The sequence below is a fragment of the Brassica oleracea genome, chromosome C4 (genome assembly GCF_000695525.1).
Source record: "Brassica oleracea var. oleracea cultivar TO1000 chromosome C4, BOL, whole genome shotgun sequence".
Classification (NCBI taxonomy): Eukaryota; Viridiplantae; Streptophyta; class Magnoliopsida; order Brassicales; family Brassicaceae; genus Brassica; species Brassica oleracea.
Genome location: NC_027751.1, coordinates 9,731,821 through 9,744,969, shown reverse-complemented (window position 1 = coordinate 9,744,969; position 13,149 = coordinate 9,731,821). Strand labels below are relative to the sequence as shown.

The 13,149-nt window shown below is 36.2% G+C and overlaps 2 protein-coding genes across 2 annotated transcripts; one reads left to right on the top strand and one right to left on the bottom strand.

Annotated features, from left to right (window-relative positions):
* The first annotated feature begins 7,449 nt into the window (after positions 1-7,449).
* LOC106342619 lies at positions 7,450-10,581 on the top strand. The gene is made up of 3 exons (XM_013781609.1): positions 7,450-7,807; positions 8,416-9,899; positions 9,977-10,581. Exons 2-3 carry the CDS (start codon positions 8,502-8,504, stop codon positions 10,166-10,168), a joined length of 1,590 nt encoding a protein of 529 aa, XP_013637063.1. The 5' UTR covers positions 7,450-7,807; positions 8,416-8,501; the 3' UTR covers positions 10,169-10,581.
* LOC106342621 (probable peroxygenase 3) lies at positions 10,432-12,237 on the bottom strand. The gene is made up of 6 exons (XM_013781610.1): positions 12,027-12,237; positions 11,741-11,890; positions 11,504-11,589; positions 11,051-11,145; positions 10,845-10,970; positions 10,432-10,758 (listed from the first exon to the last, which is right to left on the bottom strand). Exons 1-6 carry the CDS (start codon positions 12,127-12,129, stop codon positions 10,599-10,601), a joined length of 720 nt encoding a protein of 239 aa, XP_013637064.1. The 5' UTR covers positions 12,130-12,237; the 3' UTR covers positions 10,432-10,598.
* Positions 12,238-13,149: the final 912 nt, after the last annotated feature.

The following is a 13,149-nucleotide window of genomic DNA, read 5'->3' as shown; positions in this document are numbered from 1 at the left end:
GTATTAAAGGTCCTGATAATAATGAATTTCAATTAATTATATCATGTCTGGAACATAATGGAACACAATAAGGAATGTCGACATAAGATGATACAAGGTAGCACTTGAATTTATGAATATAAGCGAGGATCATGAACCCACGTTAGTATAAGAGTGCGCACTCGTAGAACAGAACAGATTGAATGGAAACGTAGGGTTAAATAGTTTAAAGAAGAAAGGCGTATTTGGCCATATGATTAAGACGCCATATGATGTTAAAACCAGTGGATATAAATGAGTCTTGTGAGGAATAGAAATCGTGAGATATAAAGCTAATGTTGCACAAGGATTCTCACAAAGACCAGTAATAGATTATGAGAAGATATTCTCCCATGTGGTGGATGCAACTACTTTTAAGATTTCTCATAAGTCTGGCTATATAAGAGAGAAAATTAGACTTGCAGCAAACTGATGTAGCGACTGCATCTTTATATGGTCCACTGGATAATGAAAATACTAGAGGGTATTGAGCTGAATGTACAACAAGTTCTCGAGAACAATATTGATAATCATCGAAATATATGATCTGAATATCCTAGGAACCTCTGGATACAATTTCCCAAACGGTTGAATACCTTAAGAAAGAATTCGAGATGAAAGATCTCGGGAAAACAAAATTCTGTTTGGGATTACAACTTGAGTACATAAATGATGGGATCCTTGTGCATCAGATGGCATAACACTGAAAAGGTACTCAAGAGATTCAATATGGTTGATTGCCATTCTCTGACCAGTACCATGGTGGTGAGGTCTCTCGGCCTGGACACTGACTCATTCCGTCCCAAGATGGACGATAAAGATGACCTACGTCCCGAAATGCCATATCTCAATGCCATAGGAGCTTTAATGTACTTGGCAACTCACACACGACCTGATATAAGCTTTGCCGTGAACCTCCTATCTAGGTTTAGCTCTTGTCCGCCCCAGAGGCATTGGAATGGGATCAAACATGTTCTTCGTTACCTGCAAGGAACGAAAGACTTGGGTCTATATTATACTAACCATAACAAAGATGGTTTAGTTGGCTTTGCTGATGCTGGTTATTTATCAGATCCACATCAAGCTCGATCACAGACAGGATATGTCTTAACAGATGGAGGTACTGCCATATCATGGCGTTCCATGAAACAAATCATCGCGGCCACTTCATCTAATCACTCGGAAATCTTGGTCATACATGAGGCCAGCCGCGAGTGTGTTTGGTTGAGGTCGATGACCCAACACGTCCGAGCTGATTGCCGGATGACCGAGTGCAAAAGCCAACCGTGATGTATGAGGACAATGCTGCGTGCATTGCTCAGCTCAAGGACGGTTACATAAAAGGTGATAGGACGAAGCACATATTGCCTAAGTTCTTCTTTACTCATATTCACCAAGGCACTTCCTACCTGCACGTTCAGGAAGCTCACGCATCAGATTGGGATGCGTAGGCTGAAGGACCTCCACTGAGGTTCACATCAGGGGGAGTAGTACGTGTTGTACTCTTTTTCCTTCATCATGGTTTTGTCCCACTGGGTTTTCCTGATAAGGTTTTAATGAGGCAACATTAAGCGTATTACAATCTGTATGGTTATGGCATCCAAGGGGGAGTGTTATAAATCAATTGGTGGATGTCCATAACCGGCCCGGTCCATAACCGGTCCATACACTTAGAGAAAGAGACGGTCCAACCCTAGAGAGAGAGAGGCGGCCGCGAGACTTGGAGAGCAGAGAGAGGCGGCTACAACTTGTCTATTCTTAATTTGTTTATGTTTATGATTTGTAATCTTTCATATTATTGTATTTTCATTTATCTCTCTTGTAACTTCTATATAAAAGAAACACTTATTCGTTAATAATATATAGAAACTTACGGTTTAAATCTAAGTTTATAGCAAAAACTGACTTTAAACGAGAATTGTTAAAGGAATTCACGAGCAAGTTAGTAATTTCAACCAAACGTCTAAAAAGGCAGCGATTAAACTATAACGATATTGACTTTAAGAGAAATATGACAAGGACAATTTGATAGGTCTTTTTATCAAAGTCAATGAAGTATATATATGGGTTTTTTAATATAAATATATTGAAGAATTTAACTATGTCATTTGACTTCTAATCACGAGACATACAGTTATATATATATTTTTGAGAAATTGCACCCAATAAAACAAAGTGATTCATTATTGTTTTTTGTTTTCCTTACTTTATCGTTTAATCGAGTTTGCAGAGGAATCACCTAAACCTATATTGAGATCCCAATGAATGAAGTATAAAATCCACGATGCTTTCTAAGAAAAACCACGATACTAATCATTAGTTTAAAACCTGTTAGCTCAAATATTATAGATCTCCTTATGTCACAAAATTGATGATATTTCTAGCGAAGCTAATATAAGATAATATGGTTTTGAGTTTGAAAGGATTACAAACTTCAATCCAAAACTTTCTAATAATGCAAAAGGATTATTCTTTTAAAAACTAATATTTCATCTCGATCTATAGAAAATAGACTCACACAACTTGGTCATGACACATTCTTATCAACTTCGAATCTTTTTTGTAGTTTATTTTCCAGAACGCCTACACGTGTACTATAAAATAGCAATTTCAGACCAGACAAACTAACGAACTATTAAAAACAAATAAACCGACTAGATCACATGCATGAGAAGACATGAATTACAGCCAATGCTTCACGAATTGTGGCTAATGTTCCACATTTAAAAAAACGTTCATGCGGTTAGTGCAAGCATATGGACCGGATTTGGTGGAGAAGAGTATTAGATTATATACAAACCGTGGCATCAATTTCAAATTCGGTAGGTCGATTCATTTTACACGGATATTTAATGTTACATAGATATGTATTTACTAGCATATGATCTTCTAGATGAATAATTGAGCTGACATTTACGACATTCAAGAAGAATAAACACACATAAATAGCGGAACTAATTTTTAACTATATTCTTTTCAATTTTTTTAAACTATATTATTACATGGAGAGGCGTACATGTTTGAATTTTGAATTTTAATAAAATGCATAAAATGCAAATGAAGAAGCAACAAAATGGTCGAGACAATCAATCATGTGCCGCAAGCTCACGGCTTGGTATGAGACAAAACAGTTTTGTCAATTTGTTAGTTGGTCCATATATTCTCATTTTTGTATTAAAATATCCTTAATTAAAATATCAATACATGTTCTAAAGACTCCAATCATGTATATTTTTTAGAAAGGCGAAATATGTATTGTAGGTTTTGTTTTAAATTTTCCAAGCAAAATGAGTTTAATTATTCCCATTATTGTACACGGAGGTAATCATATTACAAGTCCGTTTTCCAATAGACCATCAATTGAAAACCTACCGTTTTCCTAATATACATGCATAACTTTAAGTAACTTTTGCTTAATTTGATGGATGATTTAAAAGATGTTAACCCACATTTTAGTGCTATTTTGTATATGGTAGGCCTGTGCGTTTTTAACTCAACCCGAAGTACCGACCTTAATCTGAACCGAAAAAACCGAATCCGAATCCGAACTGTTTTACAAAAATATCCGAATGGGACTTATGAGTTTACTACTTTGGAATTTGGTTATAACCCGAACCGAACCGAAATCCGAATTAGGATCCGAAGATATCCGAAATTAGTTAAATATGTTAATGTTTTTATATATATTAAGGTGATTTAGATATTTTAGAGTATTCAAAATATTTTTGTAGTTTGTTTTATTTGTTATTTTAATACTTTTTAGTTAATTTCGATAGTTTAACTAATTTTTATTTAGATTTGTAGATAATGTATATATTTTGAACTTTTTTTGTCAATTTTTGAGGTTTTTAAAAATATATTTTTGTACGATTTTAAACATTGGTTAAATCCGATCCGAACCGAACCCGGAAGGAACCGAACCGGACCCGATCCGATAATTAGTAAAAACCGAATGGTACTTATGAACATAACATCGAAAATCCGAAAATCCGTATCACCCGGACCGAAACCGAACGGACCACCGAACGCCTAGTACCATATATTATATGGTGTGCTGATACTCTTGTTAAGCTTAAAGAGAGACAAAATTACAAACTAGCTAGAAAATTTAGAAACTTTGTTGAGATATACTCACATGCTTATAACAAATTTCTTCTTTGTACGCGTAGCTAAACGTCAGGATGATGAGTCCATTTATGTTTTTTCTACCTCATTGTTTTTTTTAATAATAACAAACCAAAAAGATAACTTAGCAGCACTAACCTAAAAATATAATAATCAATAAAATAACTATGTGAGTTGTGTAGATAAAATATTATGTGTGTAATATGTATTAGACCACACGCAACGCGGGATGTTAGCTATTTTTTAGCGCTAATCCTTAGGAAAATCAGGATAAAATTATATTATTAAATTAGCTTAAGCTAAGAAAGAATCCTTAATTAAGGATTTTTCGGCTTTGGTCCTAAATGAGCTGGCAACATCTGATTCGTGCGGAGAAGTGTTGTGTTTCGTATGGGGAAAGTGAAACTTTCATTTTCGCGTCTCGAGCTGAAAAAAAACCCTCTCCATCTCTAAAGGCGAAAGCAAAGGCGATTCGGCGATCCGCTTCGTTGAAGGTAAATCCGGTCGTTTAACTCATTATTTTTTCTTATGGAGTTGATGCATGTTGATTTCATCAGTTTTTAGGGATTCGGTTGTGGGGTTTGAATAGATTTCGGGTTTAAAATCGAAATGGGGATTTAATTCGAATTAGGGTTTCCGTCTGGGTTTGCTATTCTCTTCTTTTCGACAAGCTTCTTTGTTGTTTCGTCGCGATTAAAGGTTTGAGATTGAGTTGTAAATCGATTTAGGGTTTTCTAAATCGATTTAGGGTTTTCTAATTTGGGACTTTTGATTCGATTATATTTTTTTTGTTCTTGTAGGTTCTAAATGGAGGAAGAACTGCGAGATATGAAAGCACACAAAGCATACTACAACATGCTTCATTTCGTTTCAGATGCCCAACAGGGAATTCCCAAGTTGTGCCCCTGTTGATCTATCACGAAGGAGTTCGTCGACGAAGAGGATACATATGACTACCTCCCTGGGAAAAGATACTTCATCTGCAAAGACTACCAGGTTCGAAATGTTCTGTCTCTTTATACTCCATATTGATTTGCTGTTTGATAAATCATTTTATGTTTTGGCAGAATGACGGGCTGCATTTCAGGCAACCATGGGTTATGGGTGTGCAACAAGAGATTGAGAGGCTCAAACAATGGTTTCACGAGCAGGAGAAGCTTCTGCGAGAGTGCGAGGCGCTTAAGGTTAGTTTATAACTTAATGTTGATTGCTGTTTGTACAATCTTTCTAGCATATTGTTTGTTTTCTCTAATGTCTCTTCAGGCCCAGGTTAAGATGATGCTTCAGCGTGTGTCTGAACTTGAGAGAGTCCGCTGAGGTTAGTGTTTTGAACTCTTTAAATCTCTAGTTCAAAATTACCAGTTTGAATTCATACGGATTTAATTTTGTAGTTTGAGAACGAAGTAGGATAGTGTGTGTGTCTCCTTGTAGTTTGAGAACAAAGTAGGTTCGTGTGTGTGTAACTTTGTAGTTTGAAAACAAATTAGGATTGTGCATGTGTCTCCTTGTAGTTTGAAAACAAACTAGGATTGTGACTGGTTAACGTTGTAGTTTGAAACTAAGCTTACTTCGTAGTTTAAATGCACACCAAACCACCATTAAATTGTGCCCTAACTGCTTCTTTTAGACTAAAACATTCATTTAATTGTCGTGAGCTGTTCTGATATGACAATTTTCTACTAGGCTTCAATGCTGTTAATGTAGAATCCTTTATTTAATCCTTTGTGTTTCTATTAGAGAAACACAAACTTCTTCCTAAATGGCAAATAACAATGGTTATGTTAACCTATTAGCGAGCCAGAAGTTCACATGTAGAGCATATTAACAACATGCCTTCACATTTCGGTAATATGCTTGGCCTACGGAATCAGGTTCGAGATAGGCGTACACACGAAGAATTGAAAAATGATTTAATAGAAAATATTTGGAACAAGTTTGGTAATGATGAAGATGTATAATTATTGTATGTTCGTTTTTAATCATTGAATAAATAAAAATTTTAAATTTAAATGTTTTACAAATTTAATATTTTTTAATTCTTAAGGACTTCATATTGGATAACACCATTGGACATACATTTTAAAGTAAAGTCCTTAACTATTCAAAAAGCAAAAAAAATTATATTATATTGCTAAGGACTCCAATGATGGGTAACACCATTGGAGTTGTACCCACCATTGAAGTTGCTCTTATATTTAAAAGTACCTTCTTACCGATTGTGGTTTTTCCTCTAATCAATCAAATCTAGAAAGCAAAAAAAAAACTAGCCATGGATCTACAATCGGAAAAGCACTAATTACCCCGCACCGATATGAATAGTTATACTTATATATCTAATATACCTATATATAGATTTGTTCCACGGTTGTCCCGTACGTCACCAACCATTCGGAGCCTTAACATTAGTTGTCTCGAACATCAATCTTAATGAAGGACCGATCAGCCTCAAAAACATATCCATAAATCGGTTGATTCATCCTCGGTTTGACCTAAGATCGTCATTTAAGTCATGCATAGATTGATGCTTTACGAGATCAGTGTTTAAGGTTTGATCTAAGAATTTAATCTTTGCCATCTTCGGTTGAACCAACGTTAGAAACAGCGGTGGTTGCATGTGATATCATTCATATATGTGGTTGCCTCTTAATGATTTCTTTAAAGATAGTTAATCAATCACCGTTCACTGTTAGAAAATAGTAAAACATAGTGTTCTATGTTATTTGAACTTATAATATCATTACTATTTTGTTTTTGTAAAAAATAAAAATGGTAACCAACGGCCTTGCGCTAGTGGCATTCGAGGGATAACTCAAATACGGTGAACCCGCAATTCGATCTCCGTTAGACCAGATAATTTAACATTGCATTCTTTGGCCCACAGATAAGTCGGTTGATCTCGGTCGCCGGACACCGTGGTTAATTCAAAAAAAAAGGTAGATATTTTTTTTTGTTATATGCCTTATTGTATGTTTTAAATAGTTATATTCTTCAAAAACAATGAGCTAACTGCCTGGCAATGGTAAAAACTGAATAAACCGAGAAAAAGGAAAATAAAAAGTGGATAGAGGCAAATGGGTATTAAATTGAATGTGGGCACTTTCGATATAAATTCACGACTCCCTCTTTTTTAGCCAACGAGTAGCCATCACCATTCACCACCACCACCTCCACCTCCCGCTCTATCTCGATCGTGCCCACCAGCTCAGCTCACTAACTTTGTTTCTCCAATCTCCACTTTTGACAAAACCCCCCCTAATCTCAAGCCTACTTTTTGATACAACAGAAAGAAAAAAAAAAACACACACACACACACACAAAGAGGTGGGGCCCTACATTGTAAGAACCCTCTATTCCTTTAGTAGTGGCCATAGTCAAGTCTCTCACACACACCCAAAAAAAGAAAGACATCCCTTTTTTCCCTTCGTCTCCATTGGTACTAGTCAGACATTAACGTGAGCGGCTTAGTGAAACACCCCCACCCATCTCTCTCTCTCTCTCTCTCTATAGAAACCCAGAAAAATTCTTGCTTTCAAACTTCTCCCATTTTCTTCTTCCCATTCATAAGCAGAATCTGATTCTTCTTTTCTCTTAGATAGAACTTTGGAGACACAGAAGAACAAGGATTCAGAATCCCGATCGAAACCCCTATTTTTTTCTTACTCAGGTACAAAGAAAATTAAATGAAAGATTTGTCTTTTTTCCTTTTCTTAAAGCTGTTCTGTGTCTTAATTGCATAACTAATTAGCTTCTGTGTTCCTTTTTACTGGTTCAGTTTATGTTTTTTCTTTTCTTTTTTCACTTCATTCCCAATTGAGCACAACCAGTTCCTTGTTTCATAGTCATGTGCTCTGAATTAGCTTCTAGGTCAAATCTTTAGTAAACTTTCTGCTCTTCATCAACTTGCAAAAATCCTCCAATCCATTAAAGTTTTAGTCTTTTCTTTAATTCAATTAATGGGTTCATCTAAAAATTCAAGCTTTTCTTTAATTGTCAATTTCTTGTAGGGTTTCTTCGTTTATTACCCTTTTTAATTGCCTTTTAGGTAAGAGATTAGGTAACTATTAAAAAACCTTGACTTTTCATCAAAAATTATTAGCTTTGTAGCCTTAGAGAGAGGGTCTTGAATCTGTGGCCTTTTGTTTGGACCCAGTAGATTATTCATTGCACATTTTGGATTCTACATACTTTTAACCATTTTTGTAAAATATCACACAATGTAACATGTCTTGTACTAATCTCAGATTACTCTCTCTTCATGTTTGTCTTTTTCAGATACTTGGAAGTGGTCTTAAAATTTGTATGGTAGGATGGGAAACTGAGTTTTGTTCGGTTTTGATTTCAAGTTAGCTAGCAAAACAATGGGAAGTCTTACACCTGATGCTCTGAAAGATGATCCTGAGCTTGAAGATTCATTAAACATTCATGAGAATCTCCCTGTCTTGTTGACCCAGAAAAGACAACAGCAATGTAGTTTAGTTTCAAACAGCGGGAAGTGGCTACACCTTGTCAAAAACTGTCCCAGAGGCTCGTTCTCTCGAGCCACCAGCTTCTTTGATAACAAGATCCCAAGGCATTTGGTGTCGCTAGACGAGAAGTATCTCCGCAGATGCCTTGAATTGATTAACATCAGCGCCTTTAAGCCGTCAGCTAGTTGCAGCCTCTCTTCGTATCACTTTGACTCAAGTATGATCCCTAAAGAGAACGTTGCTCGTCTTCTCTTTGATCTTCCCTTGGTTGATGATTCAGGGAACGTAGTGATTAGTCCTGTGATCACAGGTTGCAAGAGAGTTACGCATTTGCTTGATAGCCCTGAAAAGGCGGTCTCAGTATCGAGCACAAGCTCAGTGAGCTCCTCTTCTTCTTCTTCTGAGCAGTCTTCTTCATGTTGGTCTCCTTCTTCATCAACGGTTTCTCAAGGAACACTTCAGTTCACTATGAAAGACAACAAGATTCCTCATTTTGTTTTCTCATTGGATGATCAGAAAGAGATCTATGTAGCTACCTTAAGCAATACTAGTAGTGTTGGTTTTGACCGTAGCTCTCTAGACTATTCTTATTTGATCCATTTGCAGAAAGGGCGTGTCGGCTCTGAACTGGTTGGTAAGCTAAAGGTATCAACGTTGTTCTCTGTCTCATCCGCTAATGAAAGAACCGTTGAGAGACAGTTTGTTCTGTTCAGTAACGGTGGGAATCAGCAGTTGCTAGGCCACAGTGAGATCAAGAAACACAGAGGATTGTCTAAGAAAGTGGTTGATGCGTTCAAACGCGGCTCAAGGCAAAGAAGCATCTCAAGATTCAGTAGAACAAGCTCCGTAACTGATTTTAGTTCTTGGGAGCCGTTTCAAGAGCCTGATCAAGTTCTTGAATCCGTGAGTTTGCTAGATAGCGAGCTTCCGCATAATCTTGAAGCCTCAGCTGTTGTTGTGAGAGAGAAGTTTCTCAATGAAGAAGAGAAAGTTGGAGGGTGGGGCATGAAGTTTCTGAAGAAAACCTCCTTGTCTAGAAGAACCAAGCAGGCTTGTGGAGATTCAAAGCAAATGAGCATAGATGTTGTGATTCCTTCAGGGGTTCACGGAGGGCCGAGAAGCAGAAACGGTGGTGGTGGTGGTCCTTCGAGTTTGGTTGAGAGATGGAAGTCTGGAGGAAGCTGTGATTGCTCTGGATGGGACTTAGGTTGTCCTTTAACCGTCTTTAAAGGGCAAGCTAGAAAAGATCAGAGTGAAGGTCAATGCAATCTTTTTGAGCTCTTCACTGAGGTAACTAACATTCAAGAACCATTTAACCATACGTGATGTGGCATTAGATTCAGGTTTGTTTTAATTCTTATTTTCAGGGATCGAAGCAGGGGAGTCCTGGACTGAGGATCATGAGTGTAAGAGAGGGTCTTTACTTTGTCCAGTTTCAAGCAAAGATGTCTGTGTTGCAATCTTTTTCAACGGCTTTGGCGTATGTTCATAGTCAGAGCCAGAGACTTAGGCCATGGTTGTCAGGGAAAGTGTGTAGAGAGAAGCTTAACTTAAGCTAAAAGAGAGAGGATTGCACAGAGTAAAAGATAGGCACAAACTCAGCCTTCGTAATTTCAGCAGGTTCTTGAGTTAAAATATTTTTTTTTTTTTAGTTTATTTGTTTTCTATTTAATATATTTTTTTGATAGAAAAAAATGTTTCTTTACTCGAAATCATATGCAAGTTTGGTGTGTTTTTGTTGGTGTGAATGTAAATTTCTGACTTTCGATTTTGACATTTTATGATGTTCTGGTTTTCTATAGACTTTGTTTTGTCAATTAAGTGATTAACTTCAGTTTTACACAACAACGACATACACAAACGTTTTCTTACACATTTTTTGTTTTGTTTTTCCCCTAACCAAGAACAAAGAGCTTAATAATAGTATAATACTAGTAGGCTCCAAATACAATACTGCATACTTATTCGTACAAAAGATAAAACAAACTCTTAGTCTTGCTTGCGAGAATTAGCCTTCTCTTTATTCTTTTGAGCACAGTACTCAAATAAACTGCCATCAAAACAACCTCTCACAGCTTCTTTGGACACAAACCCTTCCTCATCCTTTGCAAGAATATAGAGTAGTATCCATTCAACTTTGTTCGAAAGCCTGTCATAACCAATACACAAAGCAGACCTATTAAATTTGATTTTAACGGTTATTTAACCAAGAACCAAGAATGTTTTGGTACTAACCATCCAAAAGGATCGATTGCCATTCGGTTTCCCTCGGTTAAGTTCCACATCTCTTTGAATGTTAGCTTATTCGGAGCCGTTAGCGCGTACTTGCTAAATATGTTCTCCAGATTAAATGGGACATACCTATAATAGTGATTTTACAAATTGATCAGTATCACGAAAATTATATCTGAAATGTTTGGGTGTGTTTGAATGAATGTAACCTTCCTTCGGTATCATAGGTGCTTGAATCACTCCCATGCTTGGCTTTGTGTATGTTGTCGATATAGACAGGCAGTAATGGTGATGGCAACCAACTCTATTTACCATATTAAGCATTCACAACATAGTTATATCGATTTCATATAAATAATACTCCCACTGTTCTGAAATGTAAGATGTTTTGGGTAGTACACAATGATTAAGAAAACTATTTTTTACTTAGAAAGTATCATTAAAATTATAAATTAAAAACTACTCAACCAATTACAAAATAGAACTATTAAATTTTATTAGCTATACAGTTTTTGATAAACTTAAAGTTACCTAAAAAAATATCTTATATATATATTGGAACATAAAAATTATTCTAAACATCTTACATTTAAGAACCGAGGGAGTAATAGTTACAACTTAAAACTAAATTTGAAGGGTTAATTAAGGATTGTTTACTATACCGGAAGTGTAACGTAGCTAAACGCTAAGTTGATGATTAAGCTCCAGAAGACAGAGGAGATTGGGTTGAAACCGAGGTCACGGAATCCTACAAAATTCTCCAATAATTGTTGTGATGAAAAAGGGATATGTTACGTTTTTTTTTGCTTAAGAGGATATGTTACGTTGTAACCATAAATATATGATTTCTTAGTTTTATGAAGTTAAAAAGATCAAAAGCTATAATAAAGAGTACTTACCAGCATAAGTCTCCCAAGGGTAGACAATACCGTCGCCGTTTTGGTCGAAGAAAGCAACATGCTGTTGCATAACACTCATGCCTTTGTTGTCATGACCTTCTGTTCCATTTGGATGCTCTGTATCTGGAGCTACTAGTGCTCTTGCCAAATCTGTTTTTTTTTTTTAATTATTTTTGAATAATACTTTTCAGTTAATTTTATATAAGGTTAAGTCTTTAACTTATATAGTGACTACTTATTGATTTTTTACCATCTAAACATACATTTTGGACAAGCATATACTTACATGGCTTTGGTAGTTTTTCCTCCAAGTCGCTACGTACTTTTCGCTCACTAGTCACCGGAGCTAACGGCGCCGTCGTGGCAAAAGCTTCTGACCCATCTCCCATTCTCCTTCTTACTTTCTTTCTCTCTCTCTTCGGTAAGTGTTAATAATTGAAGATGTTCTCAGTTTCCTCTTCTGTAAAAGATGAACACTGTTGTGTTATTTGGTTTTTCGTGGGCCTTTAATAGTAGTAAAACGATATAAAGAATCGTGATGTGAAAAAGAGGCACGTGTCTCAATTATGTGGTATGACGAGTTAGGAGAAATCAAAAGGACAAAGCAAACATGACCACATCTAATATGGTCCAGGCACGTGGTGACTTCCGGTTCGTTGAAATGAATCACATTTTTTTATCACGGGAGGGTCGGCGAAAAAAAACATCGTCCTGACTCCTGATTTATGAATTTTCATATTAGAAGAAAATATAATACTACTAAAAAAGATAGAAAATGCGAGAAAATATAATATTACTGTAATAAAAAGAATTGGTATTTTATTGTATCGCAGAAATTTAAATAAGGGCGAAATTTTATATCCGTAGAATTTTTAACACTGATAGAAAGAGTTTATTAGAGAGAGAAGAGAAGGTTGAGGTGTGTTTTATAAACGATCTAATCGATCGTTTATATAAAAGTTAAAAAGTAGGATTTACTGTGCAAATAGTGCAGCGGGCCCCACATCTTTTATATTTTCAACATAATCGGCTCCTCCTTTTATTGACTTTCGTAACACTCCCCCTTGGGGGCCGGTGTCACTATCCGCTCTCGCTTAACGTCTTTGTTGTCTCGTTAAAAACCTTTCCAGGAAAACCCAATGGGAAAAACCATAGTAAGGTAAAAAGAGTACAACTACGTAAGCTCCCCCTCGAATGAACAGTCATAGATCTTTCTGATGGCGCATCCCAATGTTATGGATGTGTTTTCTGAATACCGAGGTAGGGAGTGATTTTGTGAAGAGGTCGGCTGCATTGTCGCATGATCGAACATATCTTACTTCAATCTCTTTATTCTTCTCGAGCTCTTGAGTGTATGAGAAGAACTTCGGAGGTATATGTTTGGTTCTATCGCTTTTGATATATCCTTC